The sequence below is a fragment of the Thunnus thynnus genome, chromosome 19 (assembly GCF_963924715.1).
Source record: "Thunnus thynnus chromosome 19, fThuThy2.1, whole genome shotgun sequence".
Taxonomy (NCBI): domain Eukaryota; kingdom Metazoa; phylum Chordata; class Actinopteri; order Scombriformes; family Scombridae; genus Thunnus; species Thunnus thynnus.
Window position 1 is genome coordinate 15,746,287 of NC_089535.1, and position 21,186 is coordinate 15,767,472.

Genomic DNA, 21,186 nt, shown 5'->3' on the forward strand with positions numbered 1-21,186 from the left:
TTAAATTGAATTGAATTAATTGAATTTTGGTTAGAAACACTTATTGTAAACATAACTTTTGTTTGTTTACAAGAAACACCTGTGAGGTACTTTTAACAATAAGGGTTTGGATATAAAAATGCCATGTTTGCCAAGTGGATCCTCTTTGTATGGCCCTGAAATCAACCTTTGCTGTGTGACACAAACAGTCATCCCCCCCTCTGTAGCAGTAATTGTGGTTAGGGTTAGGGGTCCTTCATGCAATCTGAAATTTGTTTGGATAACTGGTGTGAATAATACAGTATCTGAAATGGCACCTTCTTAAATTTCACATACAAAACCACACCTTGATCCTACAAGTGTAAATCCCTACTCTGCAGGCAGTGTGCTATGTTCTGTTACTAATGAGTGCTTAACATGCCTGACGGTGCAGCAGCAAGGCCATCACACCATTGGATCCTGACTCTTCTGTTCTATTCTGAAATGGTTGAATGAGTAATAAAATCAGAATTTCACTCTGTTTTTACTGCAGACCCAAATAAACATCCCTACCCAATTTCCAACTCACATTTCAAAAGAAAAACAAACAGCTGTCTCATTTCTAATTTCTCTGTTTTTATTGGACCACATGCATCTAGACACCACTTACATTAGTGTATAATTGATGCCGTAACCTCTACATGTACAGTAACAATTACAGAAATAAAACAGTGCAGGATATTTTCAATCTGGACATTAAAATTACCGGTAATGTCACACTGTAGGATGGTACAACAAATATTAACTGTAAAGTTAGAGAAACTTTTATCAAGAACAGGGGAGAGAGAAAGATAATGATATGCATGAATACTTATTGGTATTTAGATCACTGATAAGTCATTTCAATTTAAAAATACATCTAGAATTATCTTAATTTTTGTTAAAAGGGAGGATTTTGTAAAATGGGTTTCCTTATTTTAAGACAAGGCATGAGAGTGCAGTTTTTAATACTACAAAGGCACAGAACAGAAGACGTCTACAGTCCAAATCAAACATATAACAATTAAGACAATCCGTCAACAAAGTGTACGTAAATATGCTCATTAAAACACTGTAACATACAGATTAGGACACAATACTTGCTTATATGTCTTAAGACAAGATTTCATACATTAACTATATTTTACATTCACACAAAACCCATACTTTACATGATATGTTCACACAAAGAGGTAATGTGATGTCATATAAGTAGTTCATACATAAATAGCTACAATACATGAGATCAAATATCAGTTTTATTGCCAGAATGATTCTCACGGTTTTCATATTTTTCCTCTTGTGATATAGCTTTGATAAACTTTAAGATAAAAAGAGCAAGAAAAAATATATAGCATTTTGTAAAACTTGCCAAATTCGACAAACATTTGTTAAATAAAACATTCTGAAAAATGAATCTTAACAAATCAGAAAAGTTAATGTAAGTGCATGGTCTTAATACACACAAGAACTTGTATCTGAACGTCCAGTCAATCTGGAAATTATACATCAGAAACCTGATATTTTTTTGTATTCTTTTTTAAAATTATTTTTATTTTTTTTTATTTTTTAAAAACATTATGCTTACATTCATAATAAAATCCCATAGATTTAATGTGTCACTTTTCCAAGTAAGAAAATATAACCATGTTATACTTTAAACAATATGTTGTTTTGGTGGTCCATGTAAAAGCCAAAAAACAACATTTTTCATGATATGTTAAATTATTGTTCACAGCATACTGCAAAGTATTTAGTGTTTTGATATTGTCTGCACATCCACAAAACTTTGACATTTACAGGAAAATGTCAAATACTGAGATTTTTTTTTTTTGCAATAATCACTTTACAAATTGCATATTTATTTCAATACATACATCATAGTTCAAATTTTGATCTCACAAATAGAACAAACATTTATTTCTTATTGAATGTACATGCAAGTGTGCCAGGTGAACTGAATATCCTTCATACTCATTTGCTATAACTATCACAATCAATACCTAGTTTTCTCGAAACTCTAAACTTGTTGAATTTATTCACAGCTGGTAGTTCAGGTCATACAACCATTCAGTTGTCCTTCACTGTGACTCATTATGACCCATTCTGGTGCCTGTTATGGATGTACAGATTTGAAATATGCCGCAATATTGTGATTGTATCGCAGGTAGAGTATGAAACACATGTTTTACCAGTTGTGTGATGGTCAAGAGATACATATTTGTCTTGGAGTCTGGGTGTTTTGCATAAATACCCATGTGCACAATCTTTTCTGGTATTGAGAGATTTTGTGATTTCCTTCTGTGTCATGCCATTTATTTGGAGTTCAATGTTGAATGTACAGTTGTTCACATTGTAGCTGGGAAGACATCTGTTTGATTTGCAAAGAAATCTCAAGCTGCTCGGCTAAGGAGCCTCACTCTGACCTTTAAAACAAACCAGTTAATTTGTAGAAAATCATGGCATCTTTAGAAATGACCCCTGGGATTATTCTGCAGATCAGCTGACTTGAGTACACAAGATGTGGTTAAGGGTCATAGCCTGTGTCTGCTTCTCATCCAACCACTCTCTTTGCCATTTTTCTTTCCAGCAGCGCTGTCCAGTGTACATGTGCTTGTTCACCAGTTTGTTCCAATTATTGGGTTCTCTGTAATTTCCATTGTCATGGTGGAAAAACTGGGACAATGGATTTTCCAAATTTGCTTTTAATTAATTTTGGTCATTTATGACATTGCACAAAAGCTAAGGCTGGGACTTGGATAATAACATAATACTTTATAGAATATATATATATATTTTTAGCATCTAATAAAAGTAGCAAATCAGTGCAACTATCAGAATTGCACAATTTCATGACATCTTGCGTGTACCACCCTAAAGCTGTATATAGCTTCACAATATTTTAACAAGACTAGGAGTCTATAGCCATGTTGACAGCTGCATGTAAGCACAGCAGTGCTTGATGTTAGCATAGCAACATGCTCACAGTTACAATGTTAACATGCTGATGTTTAGCAGCTATAATGTTTACCATGTTCTCCATCTTAGTTTAGCATGCTAGTATGCTAACATTAGCTAAGTAGCACTAAACACAGCTGAGGCTCACGAGAATGTAATTTTTGCAGGTATTTAAGTATTTTAGTGTTGGATAAATTAAACATTAAACATGGCACTAGATGAAAAGTCAGGGGATCACTGAAGTCACTGGGATTCATCCTCTGGGAACCATGAATGTTGCACAAAATTCTGTGTCAATCAGTCTTGTGAATGTTGAAATATTTCAGTCTGGATTAAAGTGGTGGACCAACAGACCAACATTACCATCCCTATTGAGCCATGTTGCTTGCAAGGCTACAAAGTTGTCAAAATACTTCAAATATTCCATTCAACAGATTTGTAGAGCCCGAAGGAGTTTTTGTAACTCAATAATTCATAAAATATTTATTAGTAGTCCAATCTTGTGTATTGAATTAGTGGGGCTACTCCTTTTGGACTTCTGGACTGGAAATCTTGGCACTACAATAAATATACAGAGTTTAAAGAGACACATTTTGCAGCACCCAGTCCTTATGTCCTTGTCCATATGTTTTTTGGTAGATGATTTAAAACTACTTAATATGCAGTCCAGTAACATTTTTCATTACTTTATTACTATCAGTATTGGGTGTATTCCAAATGGCGGGGTGCTCATCAACAATATTAATTGTTTCGATAGAAACAGCACAACTAGTACTATAGCACATACTGTACACTGGAATCGTTAAGTCTTCCACAGTCTGCTGTCCTATCTAATTTCATAAAAAACATCAGAAATTTGAATCAGTGTGACACTACTGTTTTAGGATACTAATCAGCCCTTGAAATGTCTTTCTTTTAGTCTTACTTTTTTGCCACGGTATGCTGTGATTACTGGTCATACAGAACCATTGCATGACATCATTTAGGTACATTATAGAGAGAAGCCGTGATAGCGTCCTTGCGAGTCAACTGTCTTTGGGGCCAAAATGTTGAGAACATTGAACAAAGTCAAAAACGGCAAAAATGTTTTGCTTAACGTTTGCTTTTTCAGTGTCCATCCTTAAATCCCTTTGCAACCAGCTGGAAACATTTATTTACTTCATTCCTCTGCGGAGCATTTGATTTGCTGCAATGAGCATAACGCTGATGATGAATGCAATGGCGAAGGCACAAATCAGGCTTTTACGCACACATGTATGTTTTTCCTGTTGAGTTGGGCTCGCTGTGGAAAGATTTACAAAACATATTAGCATATCTGAGTGTCTTAAAAGACCTTTAAAAATGTCTGAACAGTGTGTGAAATAAAATCTTACTTTCAATGTCCACATGGGACTCTGGACTGTTCAGGTGGTTCTCCTCAGTCATGATGATGTTCTCAATGTCTTTCATAGTGAGGTGGTCACGGAAAGTATCGTAAAGTAGTCTCTTAAGCTCATCGACAGTCAATTTCTGCATGTCACACTGGGAAGACACAAAATACCAAGAAAAGTTTCATTAGCAGAGGAAAAACTGCCGCCTCAACGCCCCTCAGGGACGCACATAAGCTGCAGCTCAGCAATAAATAGTGGTAGTACAGGGGGGTATAGCTCCTGGCTATGAACAGTGAGAGTATTTCAGTGGGCTATTACTTCAAAACAGAACACATTTTCATTGAAATCAGAAGTGTCACATTTATCAGAACGCTGTTGTAGTCTGCCAAGGCCATTTAAAGATTGAGAACTTCATTTTTTTTTGAGAAAGGTCAGAGAAGCAATGTATTATACATTTGTTATGCTAGAATCTATGTTGCTTAAATGATGATGATTATGCTGAAAATGATGCGGACAACATATACCTTCCAAAACACAGAATCAAAGTCTGCTCCGTTGAACTTATCAGGCATTCCAGCAGCTGAGAGTTTTGGTCCAAGCAACGTGACAAATTCTTCAAAGCCAACCTGACCATCACCTGATAAAACAAACAGTGACACAAACATCATGTCACTGTGTAGCTTGTGCTTTGGATTATATGCGGCAGCCTGTGCACTTATGAATTTACTGAACCAGAGAGAAAGAGAGACACTTACCATCCATATCAAGTCTTTGGATGATAACCTCCAGCTCCACCTCATTGGGCATGTAGCCCAGAGAGCGCATGGCCACCCCCAACTCTTGCTTTGAGATGAAGCCGTTCCCATCACGGTCAAATACTTTGAAAGCCTCACGAATCTCTGTTGGAAGATGGCAATAATTGCGTTAAGAACAACAGGCATGTTTATGTAGATTTATCACTTACGCTTTCACAGTGTGAGCAATGGCTGGCAGGCTCAGTTGAGTATATTGAGTTGAAATATGTGTGCGCACATTGTTAAATTTAAGAGTTGAAGTATTTGTAGTGTAAAACAGCTTAAAAATGTGTGTTTCTGTTGAACAAAGAGGCTGTGGTTGAATATTTCAGCACTACAGAAACAGACAGGGAGATTGTGATTGAATATTTCAGCACTATGGATAGAGACAGAGAAATTTTAGTTGAATGTTTCTGCACCATGGATAGAGACTGTGGTTGGCAATTTCAGCACCATGGATAGAGACAAAGAGCCTGTATGGCCCAATCCCAAACCAGCCCCTATCCCCTTGCCCTATCCACTCCCCCTCCAAATGTGCACTCACGTGGAGGTTCGCCATATTAAGGGCTGTCCCAATCAAATTAGCACGGAGTGTAACTGGACTGTGAAGCCCATAATTAGTGAGTCTGCATTGGTACAGGCTTACAATCATTTTAACAGGAAGTTCACGTGCAACAGGACACTCTTGTGGAATACTGGGATGAGCCCAGAGAGACTGTAGTTGACAATTTCAGCACCATGGATAGAGACCGAGAGACTGTAATTGAACAATTCAACACCATGGATAGAGACTATTTTATTTACTACTTGTAAATCATCATTTTACATCATTGCTGGCAGGTATCGTGTTTAACAACTGTAATTTTTGCATCTATTTAAATGCAACACATTGCATTGTGGTATACATAGCATAGACACTACTTTTTTCTTTCAGTTTTAGGAATCTTTGAGGCCACTACATAGTCCAGAAATTTGACACTCAGAATTTGGACACTCAAAAACAATAATTGTGTGCAATAAATATAGTGCACTATATAGTAAATAAGGAGTGATTTCAGATGCTGTAGTTGAATTCTTTAGCATCATGGGGAGAGAAACAGTTAGATGTTTCAGCACCAGGGATAGAAACTATTTTTAAAAAGTTTTTGTTGGTGCACAGTGCAAAGTGCAGCTCAAAATGGCATTTTCTGAGATGCATGAAAATAGAAAAGAAAATGTTCCTGTCTCACGATGGTGATTTCATTATAACACAAGTGACAATGTGGCTCCCGGTATAAATAAAGATCTATTCAGTTTCAGGTTTTATTCTACAAAAATGTAGGGCAGTTTATAAACTATCAAAAAGTAGTGTACATACAGTATATGAGGTTACTTAGCTTGTTATAGATATTTACTGTGTTCAATCTTAAAATCTCACAATGCAAATTCTCTGTTTGCTATGGATGTATACTAATGAACACCCTCAGAGCCAATACCTGTTACCATGGCCATAACACAATTGGTTGTGACAGAAGGCAGCGAGCAGGTTCATGTGTTTATAATTAACTACAACTTTTGGTAAATAATCCATAAACATTGCCATTTGGCTCCTATCCTCACCCTGCATCACAGTATTCTGTTTGAAGTGGTAAAAAGAGCAGTTGCACATCAAAGGCACAGAACATCGGTGGTTCTTTTTGATGTAGATCCTCAAATACACAAGGATCTTCAATGCTTGCACAGTAGTCGTTATTAGATAAAACAAGGCAGGCAATAAAAAAAAATTAACATGTAGGATATGAAATTTTACCTATGTAGAAATGACACCAATCAATACATGAACAATACTAGCCTGCTACACAGGAAGCAGAAAAAAAGTGTCGAGAACAAGAATATGAACGTGTTTTACTTGAAAACTGCTGCTAAACCAAGAGCTTGGATAAACTTACACATTGAAAGCATATAATTACACCAGGCGCTGCCTCTGCAAAGAAAACTAATTTGCATGCAAGCATGTGAATGGGAAAAGCACCACTTGTAATTTGCATGCAAGCACGCAACTATACAAGCACTGACCATCCATCTTGCGTACATGAATGACACATGAACGAGTGAGAGACCGCAGTTTACAAGTGATAGCCCACACCGGCAGTCCATAGCCCTGTGGGGAAATAGAAAAAGCTGTTGCAAGAGGTCAGTCTTTGGCGCATTCATTGAGGTCCTTCTGAACAAGTGACACTGTCTGTACCATATCTTGACATATCTGTCATGAATAAGAATGGGGCAGACAGGTGGAGAAAACAAATGCAGACTTGACAGACAGACAGGTTGAATGAAGGGGCTTTAATGCTCAAACAACAGAAAAGCAGGCTTACAGGTCAAAACAAGAATCAGTCTGAATCAGGCAAACAAGTCCAAATGGGGCAAGGCAAGCAGGCAGGTCAAAATCAGTCCAAATGTCAAAACCGCAGGAACAGGTATAGGAACAGGGTAACAAAAAGAATAGGAACAGACATGAGCAGGATCAGATACAGGCAGAGTCAGGATCAGGTTAGCTAGAACGTGAGCATCAGTGGGAGCAACTATGACAAACTAGCAGATAACAAAGGAAATGGACCAGTATAAGTAGTGTCTCTGATGAGGAAAGGTGAGGAGTGGGCCAGATAGCTGCAGGACTGATGAGAAGTGGGAACAGGTGTGTAGATGTGGAAAAGGAGGGGAAGTCTGGTGGACAGCTTGAGGATGGCAGGTCTGGTGAGTAGGAGGAAAGTACATGGCCTAAGAGAAGTGAGCAGGAACTGGAAACAGAGACAGAGAACAACGCTGAGGGCTGGGGATGAGAGACTGTCACTGCAGAGAAGGACTGAAGAGCAGATTGTGACAATATCATACACAACATATTTGTCTAAATTACAGCCAGCGGCGGTGCTTGAGTTTTGTTATCTTTCCTTCAGCACCACCCTAGATTCAATGTCATGACCTCTGGTGCCAGTGATAAATAATGAATACACTGAGCCAGCTGAGCAGTGGCTGGACTACTGATTGTTTCACACCATGAGGGGTGAATATTTAAAATATGTACAGATGAAACCACAAGGGACATAACTATGTGCATTATAATCTCATGTAATCTATCATCTTTTTATAGACACTGTTTTATCAGTCCATATACTATCACATTGCACCGTTCTCTCTCTCTCTCTCTCTCTCTATCTCTCTCTCTATTACCCACTTTTTCCCATCATAATGGTTCCAATTATTTACATAATTAAGAAATGAAATATAGATTTGACCAACATTTTGTAATGTTAAGGCAATGTAGACATTTTTATTTCCTATGAGCCCATATTTTTAAGTTAATTTATACCGGAAGGCAGAAGGCAGACGCAGCATTTTACCATCTGGTGCAATACAGTACAACACTTTAAAGTACAGCCTCGAAAATACAATAACATTGAATCAACACCACTCTGACATATTTTCAACAAAACATAGCACTATAAACTTCACAAAGGAATTGTTATTGTTATTATTGGACATTGGCGGGGAACAATTTCAGAGCATTTACTCAAATACCAACTCATCTAACAAATCATTAATTTTGGTGTGACACAAGTTATTGCTCATGTCAGTGACAATACTGTGTCTAAAATAATGTCTGTGACTAAAACATTATGACAGATTGGTCATCAAAGATGCAAGATTGTCCACTGTGAGGTAATGGCATTGACTGTAACACTGAGTCAAACACAATATGTCGTCAGTGTTCAGAGTCAAGGGTTTTCAAAAAAACAATAACATGTTCGTGGGTTTGAATATAGTTAAGTGTAAAATGGAAAATATGCTGTGCCAGACTGAGCAAGTTTGAAATGAATTTGTTGGCAGGTGTGTTATGATACTGAATGTGACAAGTAAGATAATTCTGTTTTTTATTTGTTTAGGGGATCATATGAAGCTTTAAAAATAACAAAAATCTAGTTTTTCAAGTAAGTCAACGAAAACTCAGATTTTTGGATGCAATGTATTTAAATCACCAATAACAAAGTGTCCAGCATCCCTTTCAATAGTATACACAATGTGCAATACACAGCATATTATTATTTAAATTACTGACTCATGATGAGATCAAGACCCATGATGTGACTGCGTAGATGTCAACACAAGTAAATAAATTGCTGATTCTATTACTCTGTAGTTATAAACTTTTCCACACTAGATCATTAATCTGCATTGAGCAAATTCCCATGACAAAGTAAACTTGATTCATTCCAGTGTTGACAATATTTAAATATTTGAACCACTGAGGTCCTGTCAGACACAAATCTGATGTTGGCAGCATTGTTTGTTGAACAAATGATGCTGTGTTATAGATTGCCCAAACAAATGTGCATTGAAGCTAGCTTTGTAGCTTCCTATAAGTCTAAATCAGTGAATAATATCTTTTTTATTTCTGATAGTAAGCACAGTTTACATCCTGGCAAGAGGAGCTGCATCATCTTGAAAGGGGCTCAGGGGAAGCATCTCTGTTTTTATTGACTTTTACTATATGGCACAAGAATTTCTTTGTATTTGATGATGTGTTTTCTAGTTTGGACACATTTTCTATTCAAGAGGATGATCTCCAGTGTATCATGTTTTACAAATGTTGGAGGATTGGGTCATTTGAGGTAAAATTAGGGGAAACTAATTGCATAGAGTTATATTACATTAAACCAGATTTTGGCTATAGTGAAACGAAAGATATGACTAATTCATCAAATTTTGCCATGCAAGAGCAAAATGAAATATTAACTGACAATTTCATGGCAGGTTAGACCAACAGCTGCCAACAGTATCATGATGCTGATTGTTTCCCGGAAGGCAAACAGGATTGTTGATGTTTATTTATTCTTTAACACAGAGGTGTTTGCTTTATGTTATTTGACCTACAGTTAGATTAACGCCTTTGACTTTCATTTGTCACCTTAGTAAAATCTCCTTCTTCTTAGCTCACAGTTTTCGTCTTGGCCTGATCTAAAACCTCCCCTGTGAGGACTAAGCTTTTGAAACTTCAAAGATGCACTTTTAGGGGCTTTAATTTGTGATAAGCTTAAAGTCATTTGTCTCAAACATCAAAAACTGAAATATGCCAACCCTTACTTCTGAACAGAGGACTTGAAAGTCTGCTGACCTTAAAAAGTGAGCTAAAACAGAACATGAGGACCAACAGATCCTACTGACCTTTTTGACCGGCTGAGAGTGATTCATGCTGGTTGTTGCTGCTAAAAACATCCATGAAAATAGTCCACGATGAAGGCTGATGCCAAGGAGCTCACTGCTGCACATTGGCAGAATATCAGTGGCTCTGGCAGGATCAGAAAGGGAATTGAGGGAATCTTTCTCACCTAAATAATCACTGGAATCCCAAATAATGGCTTTCAGTCAAAAGAAGAATGTGAGACCAACATGGCTTTTGGAGAAAGATGACACTGCTGAGCATCACCCATGTCCTAAACGTACCATTATGTGTATTTAATGATGTGTATTAGAATATTGTTTCAACGATTTACCTAATATCATATTTATGACGATGTAAAATGAGTACTTGTCTTGCTACATTAATGTGAGAAGTATTGTTCAATGTCCTTTTCATGAGTTTTCTGGCTGAGGGGGCTTGTTTCAAGACTGCACCACGAATTTCATTTTATTCAGCCATCACCAACAAGTCACATTAATATCACATTTTTGCTTGATTTAGCTGGCCTGGTTCTGTCTATTTGCTCGGATTTGCACCGAGGCATGTGTAGCATTGAAGTAGCTAGCATTAGCTTGTTGCTAGTCCTAATCATGACTATTTCTATTGTTATTTTTGTCCTGGTTGTAACTTTGCTTATTCATTGACTTTCCCATCACATTTCAACGAAGTTGCAATAAATAAGTATCTCCGGATTTTATGAAAGTTTTAGGTAGGATTTCAAAAGAGCTCTTCTAGTTTGCTGCCTAATCTACACTGGAAGTCTCTGTGTATTTGCTGGGATTGTTCCATCCAGTCAGACATTTCTGTCCACAGCCAAACTACCCCTTTACTTTCTCCCAAACCTCAGAAATGAACATGTAAGCAACCTTTGAGGTAGCTATCATTAGATAGAACCCACTGTTTTGCCACAGCCTTTCTACACATTGGAGAAAATTTTGGAAAATGTTGTCACAGGCCACAGGTTTTGTCTTTTGAACATTGAAGCAAACAACGTTATCCTTGAGGAAAAGCACGTACCATCTACCACCACTGAGAAAGCCCCACTGTGATTGTCCGGTTCACTGCGAAACCCGCCACTTCACCTTCAGTAACGATCATGACATTGCGCGGGATACGGTAATAGAGTTAATACAGCAGGGGGTAGATGACGAGTTCTCTTCGCTCCACAGGAACTGAAGAGAATAACAACAGGCTGTCTTCAGTCTCCAAAGTCACTGTAAGTGGATGAGCTTAACTTGCAACACTTTTCACAACAGGTTTCGTCTCAATATAGTCATCACGTTATTATATTTTCTTGAGTCCTTCCTCTAGCAGATAGCTCGGAAACTGAATACCAATTCACAGGTGTAACAAAAAAAGGGAGACTCAGGTCTTCTCACTGATTCCACTCAGCTAGTCAGGATCAAACAAACAAGATGCAGGTAGTTGCTTTGATGAAAGCGATGTAAATAAAGGCATCGGTTACTTGTCTTCTGAACAACCTTAAATTAGGTAAATTACCTAATTTACTTAAATTAGGTAAAGACATTACACTTAAATTATCTTTTGAAGGCAGCTTATTGAGGTAGTTACCAAAAATTGGTCTAAGGATAAAGATGGGAGATGAATCAGACTATTTTCATTAGATAACAGCTCATCCCAGGCGGGGATCCTCCTTAGTGATAATGAAAGGGGGAAAAAACATATGAATCACATTACCCAGAGGCCACAAAAAAATAAAAAATGCCATATACCTGAGAGAGCTCCATTAAGGCTTTCTCAGCAGAAAAAATGGGACTACACATAATACAAATGCTGCCAAAATAATGCAAATTTATAAATAAATGATAATACCAAAAGCTGTGGAAATACCACTAAACATTATCATCCTCAGGGCAAAAAACAATCAGATATTTCTGGCTGATACAAATGCCAAAGTACACACATATACTGCAAAAATCTGAAATCAATGATAGTCTAATAGGGAGTTGTAGTAACTTTCTTGCTTTATAATTAGGTAACATTGCAGCTTCAGTTCTAGCTTACTTTCTTGTTTCTCCACTGTCCTACACACTAACAAAGAACAGTTCAAATACTGTGCTGTATGCCTCATTCATACACACTAGTGCCAGGCTTTTGCAAAATAACCAAAAAAATCTCTGTTTATGCAGCGATAGGAGGTGTCAAAGGACACACCGGATATGCACAATTCATACAGTGTCGATGTTGTTGTCTGTCCCTAACGTGTGAGCTGAATCAGTCAGAAACCTCTGCGTATCTCTGCTGCTACAGATTTATAGTATCTTCACATTATTACATTTACACAAACAAACAGTACACACACTATCACCAGAGATGTGCCACACAAGCCCTGCAGCTAAAACAACCCCTGCTGTCAAAAAGTACTTGAAATACTCCCACTTCCTGCAGTGCACTATGCAGGTTTTGAGTTGAAATTATGTGAACTGATCTTTTTGGGAAAATTCAAATCTTGTAGTGGAAGACTTTGATCCTGACTTTCATGAGAAGATGCTGCTGTTTTGCACAACTAAATAAAACATCGATACCCGGACTCACTGCTCATACTGTGTTGGTATGACTTCTATTGATATTGATATGACAGTTAATGATTTATTGTCTATGATGTGTCTATTTCATCCTCTTTTATGCTTTCTTTTGTATATTTTGTATACTGTTATATCCCTCAGTGTAACAGCTTTTCCTGGCCTCTTTTGTAAAAGTGATTTTGAGTCTAACTGATGGGTTTCTTGATTAAATAAAAGTCAAATTAAAAGACAGACAAATAATACGTTGCTTTTGGCAGTACAAAGTCTTGTTGGCAAATGTTTTCTGTTGAGAATATTTCAGACCTCCTTCAATGCAATGGAGGCGTGGCTGTATGAGATAAGGTCGAGCTAGACCCATCTGACTTTGCTATGTGAAACATTCAATTTATTTGAGTTTAATCTTTGTGGGTAACGTGACCTGCAGCTCTTCTCATCTTTCAGTTATATCGACAGATAAGAGCAGCATAGATTTTATATTTTCGTCCCATTACCTGTAAAGTTTTCCTTGGTGTCTCAGCGTTTCCCCACTCAATGATGTAAGTGAAAAGTGGCTGTTGTCTACACACAGACAAGGGGAGAGTAAGGACACAGTCTCGTAATTAACATCTTGTAGTAGTGTTAAATGATGTGGTTTGGAACCTGAATCTGTCTGGATGGCTACAACAGTAATGACCAGACATTTGTCTTTTCCCACGGAGAAAGCCACATTATTCACTTAAATTACTGCAAAGATGACAGAGCAATAATGTAATGACTGTCAAGTTGTTGTTTTTGGTTTGCAGTGAAAATGTCAAAAGTCAGAATGAACACAAATATGAAGTCGACTGTACGGAAGTGACCACAAAGAGCTGACAAATACTGTATCACACCGTATGTGTGTGATATATTTACAGTTATAGATCCACAGCTGTGCTAAAGTAACACACACATGCATACATATACATCTGTTTACAATGTTGCTGCAAAACCCACTCCATTTGTAAGCACAAAAGAAGACAGCTTTGCATACAAAGTGGAACTGGCAGACGGTCTACACTCCACTACAATGCCTGATGTCTGGGGGGATTCTCCTGCTGCCTGTGATCTATAAATACTGTTCACAACCTCTGTCAGAAAGGCACCGAGGAGTGATACAAGCTCAGCTCCAAGAGATCTCCAAGAGTGTAACTGCCAAGAAGTCCTGATTGTTCAGCCATAAAACGAGATATCTTATCTCTTTCAACACATGTGCAGTTGAAGTGGCTGTCAATTTACTGTAAGTTATGGCCTATACTTTAACATTTGTAATGGCATTAATACAAAAAGGAGGGATCCGCCCCCTTCTTTAAAAAAATTTGACCTTAGATACAATAAAATGGGTTTGTGTGTGAAAAATTGAGCTATCTGATCATTTTAAATGAGTCTAATCAATGAAATCTAATTGAATATTTGTTCTGATTACATTAAAAGGGCCAAGACACTTGTTATTAGTGATTTATGGATCAGTCTATTACCTTTCACATATGTATATGTGCATTACTGCGTTATCAGACATGACTTTGTTTAAATCTAAACGCTAATACATTTTAATGTACTGTATGTCAGTCATAGTATCATGAATGTCTTTATTTTTCCCAGTTGTTCATGCATAATGGGCTGAACTTGGCTCTGGACTTTAGTTTTAATATTGTGCTCATTAAATGGGGAAACACTTGGCACAGCATAACGTCCACATAGACATGAACTAAACTGTGTTTTGCTAGTGTAACAGCATACACACATAAATATTTGATGGATAAGTTGAGGAACATGAGGAATACAGTTTTTCACATAAACAGTCTGAATAGCTTAATTAGCACACTGTGTTGATGAATTAATGGGAAGGAGAGATAACAAAGAGACCTAAACAACCCAATAATTTAAATAATTGTATAATTAAGCTAATCCAGTTTTCAAAGAGAGATTTATAAAGCTCAAATATATAGGCCTATGCACTGTTTTAGATGAAGTAGGAAAAATTGCTTTTACAGCGGTGGTGCTTTTGAATACATATCAGGGTTTATGACAACTGCACGACACAAGGGCGAAGAAAAGGGCAGGAAGTCTTGCCACTGACCCTGCCCACCCAGGCAACCATCTGCTTGGAAAACATTCCCCGGAAACTGCAGATCCATTAAGAGCTTTGAGGGCTTAATCAGCCTCCACTAAACCACTGTTACTAATAAACTGTTTGTTATACCTGGAGGTTTTTACATCATCAACTGGATTTTTAATTTGTGAATTGAATGGCCTGTAAAGTATCCACTGATACACTACATTTAATATTTGAGCCATGACATCCATTGGCTCATCCCAGATCTCAATTTTAATTGGCTAAGATAGTTTTCTCTAAATATTCAATATATCATATGGTCAATACTGTTAATATTGCAGATATGATCATTATCTAAGTAATGACATATCAGGTTAAGGATCGCAAAGGACTCAAGATGAAAGGTTTACAAAGATTCACAGGTAACCTCTATGGAGTCTTGAGTGTGCCATTGTAATAATTATAACCTTTTTGAACTAATTAACTATAATTATTCAATTCAAATGATGCATTTAAAAAGCAATTTATGAAATGATTCATTATGTTTACATTTGTATTATGCTTATCGCACAAAGTACTCATTAGAAAAGAGAGAAAATGTACCAACACATTAATCTGTGTCATTATTCTCTTTTTAAATGATGATCTTCCTATTATTTTCCACCTTACAATTAATTTACCCTCTACTTGTAATTATAAAATGAAGCAATCATTTTCAAAAAGCCACCATGACACACAGCATAGGAAATTAAATTGTCTATTAAAGACCTTACATCTTTGTTTGTCAATAGAGAAGGTGGAAGTCGTCACAGTCATTTGAATAATCAAGTGGCCATTTTAGAAACTGCAGCTTGAGGCGCTTCTGCACTGGCTTCAACATTGAACGGAGGTAGCTGCTGCTCGCTTTAACATCAAAGCGCCTGATGATGTTGCTAATGGTCTCAAGAGGGTTGGTTTCCTGAGCTCGAAATAGGTGTCGGGAGAACAAAAATGTGATGTGGAAATTAACTGTTTCTTCATTATCGAAGGTCCTGTTAATTAATTTTGTATTTAGCTAATATGTTCGGGAAGCTACATTTCCAATTACAAAGCTCGGACAGCTTGTGCTCAGCCATCCTGTGTTAATTAAAGTGATATGTTGCAAACAGAATATTTGTTAATCACAGACCAACTATGATTGATTTAGTTTATTTGAGTGTCCTGCACCTTTTCTGATGCTCAGCTCATATGTCTTACAAGACACTGGACAATAACCAGGGTGGTCACATGACAAATCATAATGTACAGTTCCACAAATTCAAGAGGATTACATTTTCTACAAAAATCTCCACATTAAAAAGTCAACTTAACATATCAGCTTCAGACAACCAAAACAAATAAGAATTCTTCGATTGAATCTTTTCAAACAAACAATTCCTTAAGTCACCATACAAAGGGCAATAGAGTGAAAAACGAAATTCATGACTCTTGCCTTTAGGAGCCACTGTGGTTTGATTTGCAGACTCTAAGACATGGGTGCAGACATAATTCTTCTTCTCCTCAGGCGAGAAGGGACCACTACCACTGAGGCTTTAAAGCCCCAGATAGATAACACCTAACACTTCAAATATATTTTGTGCATCTCATTATATTGTTATATACTTTCTGCTTGGACACTGGTACAGAAGACAATTCATCATTCTCTGCAGTTTCCTCTGAAGCTGAACTAAACTCTGTAATCTGTATGGTTCATGTGTTGTCCATGGCGTGATATGCACTGTCTCTCCGCACAGGACGCAAGGTCCTTCTGTCCTTGTGTGTTTATGTTTGTCAGTGCGTGCTTTAAAATGGTGGTCAGCATGTCTCTGCAACAATTTCACTATAAGAAGTTTGTTCTAAGGTTGATATGATGATGAAGGGGATGTGTCAGTTTATGTAAGACGTTGGGCAGATGATACAAAAAAATACTATGTTTTTTGCTGGTTTGGGGTTTTTTACGTAGTTTTCATGGCTGTGATATGCAGTAGGTGTGACTGACTCAATAATTAATTCATGAAAATACTCTTGTCTTTGTGTTTTAGGATCCGAGTGCTCAAAAACAAGACACACCATATCTGTACTCACCTCTACAGTAGTGTTAGTTGTATAGGCATCTCCCAAAGTTTAATATATTAGTTCAGTCATGAGTTTGTAATCTATTCCAAACATGTTGAATTACAAAGAATGTATATAGACACACTGCAAGGAAAAAGCTATTATCATAAATATGATTAGAGAGAATAATTACATGAGTAGAGCAATCAGGGAACTTTGGACCGGCGGTAATTAAAGATTTTGTTGATGAAACTATATTTATAAGCGGATTTTTAGATCTCTATGAAAAAGGGAGTCATTTTCATTCAGATACACTGGACTGCAGCAGACCAAGAACATTCATTTAGACAGTGCTGCAGCTCCCACGTTGTGTGTTAAGGCGGAGCAGCAGTAATCTAAAGGATAGTTGGCCAGCACAGTAAGTGGGAGGTTTTTGATTCAAGACTGGCTGAGGTTGTGTAAATAGAAGAGGTTCATCTGAAATTCTGTCACCTCCATCAAAAACTACATGCAAAGTGCTTATTAACACACTTTAATCTGCGGGTGGAGCTGCTCAGCGACCAAAGGCAGAGCATTGTTTACCCTGGGCACTGCCGAGATGTGAGGCCATGTAAATGCAGGAGTGCATTATGTGCTCAGTGAATCTTCCCAAGGTAAATACATTTTATGGTTGAATGGTCTGTCTCACTGTGGTGTGAATATTTAATGGCTCTATATTAGTAAACTACAAAGGTTTGTAGTTTGAAAAGACTTCTCCATTACCCAAAAAGCTGTATTGCCATTGACTGCGCAGCTTCTCCTGCAATACATGCCACTCATTTTATTGTTGTTCTAATTCTTGCTTTTCCATAGCCAACCTCTTAATTAAATTTATTTCGTCACTGCAGATAGTGGATTTTCAATGTCAAATGAGTGGCTGAAAGCAAGGGCAGGCTGGCACTTTTGGGCCTGAGTAACCTACAGACAGAAGAAGAGGAAATGGAATTCCCTTCGCATAAAAGACTTTGTGATATCAAATCTCATCTGATTTATCTCTTTATTGTAGTCTGCCTGGCTTTGTTCCAAATCACTGCCAGCTGTGCTTTCTCATTGTGTGGACCATTTGCCAAAAACAAAACCTCCATTCTTAACAGCCATGCCCTACAATTACAATAGTGAGAGTCATCAAAATGCCCCATTGAACCTTTTAGCTAACCAAAGTACAGCATTGTGATATTGATGGGCATTTTTATTACTTAATGATGAAATGCAATACATCAAACAAAGCCTGAATGAGACGAGAGGATGTAATTTAAGATTCAAAATGAATCAATCTTCCATCTCATTCATGGTTTTTTCTAGAAGTATAGTTATTCATTTGTAATTCATCAAAGCCTTTTTCTCCATCAGGCTCCCCTGTTTTGGGCACGTTTTAAGCCTCACCCCCCCAGTTTTCAGTCATGTCTTTTGGCTCAAGCATAAATGACTTCCAGCAAGTGACATCAGGTGCAATTAATTCTCACATATGCATTGGATATAGCCAGGAAGCGTGGAAATGTGTTTAAACATATTAATTCATAAGTTATAACAATGTGCCATATAGAGAAAACTTGGCATGTGCAGTGTGCTGTATATGGTTGAAAGCCACGAGTCTTATTAGCTATTTACTTAAGGCATTAGAAGATGAAGTTATTTTTTTAACTGATGTAGAAAGAACAAAAAACGACAGTTAATTACGTGTCTTTGTGCCAAAAGTCAGATGCAACAATTTGCAAAAAAACAGACAGGCGAAGAGATAAAAAAAGATGAGTATAAAGCAGACAGCTCGTCTATGACTCCCAAATTTTCCAATTTTGTGGAGCATTTAAACCTTAACCAAGATTCAGAATAGCTTCACTACTGAACCTTTTCGCGGGCAGACCTGCTGGTTAGCGCACAGTCAGATTTAGGGAAGAGAAGCGCACACAGCCTGGAGCTCTCCAGGGTCCTAAACTGGTTTTCCAGGTGGGCGTCGCATGCAAATGTACAGTAATAACTCTTAAAATGACAATAAAGACTTGATACCGACAAGACTCACCTTCCACCTCATCTTCAGGCAGGTTAACAGGGGTCCGGTAGGTGAGGACATCTGGAATAGTGCAAAGTCCCTTGTACATGAACCTGGTGGTCACAGCACGCACTGGCATTTCTGCGAGGGAAAACCAACAACTGTATCGCGATCTTCATAGAGCCTAGCTCTCCGGAGTTTTGAGACAGACCCTTTGCTACTGTCCTTGATATTTTCTAACAAAATATCAAGCAAATGAATCAGGAAGCCCCCTCCGCAAAGTGCAACCCTGCTCCTGCTTCTGATATTTTTCGATATGCTGAAATATGAGTAAAATCACCTCTCGCTGGGCTGCATTAACCAAGAATGCAGCATGGAAATCGCCTTTGGTTTCAATGCATAGCCTGTAGCAGCCTACTGTAAGCAAGATATGACAGAGATCAAGCAAATAGGCAATGCCAATTCATAAAAATGAAAACTTCTACTTCATAATCAGCAGAGCTCTATCCTGTCTGGAATGTTTTAATGCCTTAAATAACAATTCAGCTCATATTAAAGATAGAGACATAAACAGGCAACTTTGCCATTCTTCTAAACACGTGTAGCTTCTGCATTTCAGATAAAATGAAAAATGTTAAATTATTTTTTCAAAAAAAAAAACCCAACAACAATCTAAATCGAGCTTTTCGCTATTGATTTCACTGATCTCTACAACGCGTCTTGCTCTTTCAAACAGTCTATTCCCGACATGGTCTGCCTCACTTTTCTCTCCCGGTTCGGCATCTTCTCAAAAACAAAACAAAACAAAAAAGAATCGATGGTTCAGGATAAAACAGCAGCACTGGCGAGATGATCCTATCCAGTAAACGAGGTACAAACAAGATCTTGTAACATAGTTTTTTTTTTTCCTAGAGAGCAGCTTCAAGGGAATCCTGGGTGACCCCCTTCTCATCTGATACAGACACGCTGCATGAGGCAGTGATCCTCTCTCTCCAGCTGTCTGCTCCAGTCTCATTTGGGCTCTCACAAAGCGGCACGAGCACACACACACACACACACACACACACACACACACACACACACACACACACATACACATACACACACAAATAGGATAGACACATGCAAACACACACACACACACGCCTCCACCATACTGCTGCCTCTGTCACAGCGGAGTCTACTGACAGTTTTTATTGTGATTATATTCATTTTCTAAAAAAAATCAAAAATACTGCTAGGCAAATATAAAGGCTTGTATTTAAATCAGAAAGTGAGAATTATAGCAACAGGTGCGGCTCCTGAGCACTTATACTTTTTTTTCATGTCAAAGTACAACAACAGGTTGGACTCTAAATGGGAGGTGATGTGAGCCAATGAAAAATTAATTGAGACCTTGAATGGGACCAACTGGCCCCAATCAAGACCTTGTTCTCATTTGTTTTATCAAATTGCACACACACAAAATTGAAGGCAAGTTAGTATTATTCCATCAACTAATTTTTTTCATTATCAATGAGTCTGACAATTATTTTCTACAATAATCGATCGATGTTCAATGTATAAAATATCAGAAAATAGTGAAAAATGATGATCATTATCCCCTGAAGCCCAAATTAACATATTCAGATTTGTGACCAACTAAGATGTTGAGTGTACTGTTATGGAAAAATGGGAAAACTGGATTTGAGAAGGTGATTTTATGGCATTTTTGTGTTTAAAAAAGACAACTTTAACAATTAATCAATTATTAAAATTGCTGCCAATGAATTTTCTGTCAATCAACTGATCAACGAGTCATTTCACCACCATGTATATCAATAGCATCAACAGGGGCCCAAAAACAAATCTGTGTTCCGGGGCCCCATAGGAGGGTAATGCGGCCATGCTTAGTACTAAGCATATTTAAGGGATTCAATAAACATCTCATCATCAAACATGACTTCAGTCAAATGCGGAGTATAAAATTCAAGCTGTGGTTTTGAGAAGCTTATCTACTGAATTCTAAATGAATCAGGGGGAGTTTAAATTTGCTCATGACAAAAAGCAGCACAGTTATTTTCTTATTTAAAACCAAAACAAAAAGCAACACACACCCTTATTTTTTTGTTCACAGCCAACGGCATGAATCACTGA

At 37.5% G+C, this 21,186-nt stretch overlaps 1 protein-coding gene across 1 annotated transcript; it reads right to left on the minus strand.

Moving 5' to 3' along the window:
- Positions 1–577: 577 nt before the first annotated feature.
- cabp7b (calcium binding protein 7b) lies at positions 578–20,065 on the minus strand. Its single transcript, XM_067574307.1, has 5 exons — positions 19,081–20,065; positions 5,081–5,224; positions 4,850–4,962; positions 4,329–4,476; positions 578–4,237 (listed from the first exon to the last, which is right to left on the minus strand). The coding sequence occupies exons 1-5, from the start codon at positions 19,187–19,189 to the stop codon at positions 4,110–4,112; spliced, it is 642 nt and encodes a 213-aa protein (XP_067430408.1). The 5' UTR covers positions 19,190–20,065; the 3' UTR covers positions 578–4,109.
- Positions 20,066–21,186: the final 1,121 nt, after the last annotated feature.

Excerpts from the sequence above, each read along its gene's own strand:
- cabp7b (XM_067574307.1), bottom strand. The coding sequence starts at position 19,189 with ATGCCAGTGCGTGCTGTGACCACCAGGTTCATGTACAAGGGACTTTGC. Across the intron at positions 5,225-19,080 it reads GCCTGAAGATGAGGTGGAAG|AGATTCGTGAGGCTTTCAAA; the intron begins GTGAGTCTTGTC and ends ATCTTCCAACAG. Across the intron at positions 4,238-4,328 it reads GTCCCATGTGGACATTGAAA|CGAGCCCAACTCAACAGGAA; the intron begins GTAAGATTTTAT and ends ATCTTTCCACAG.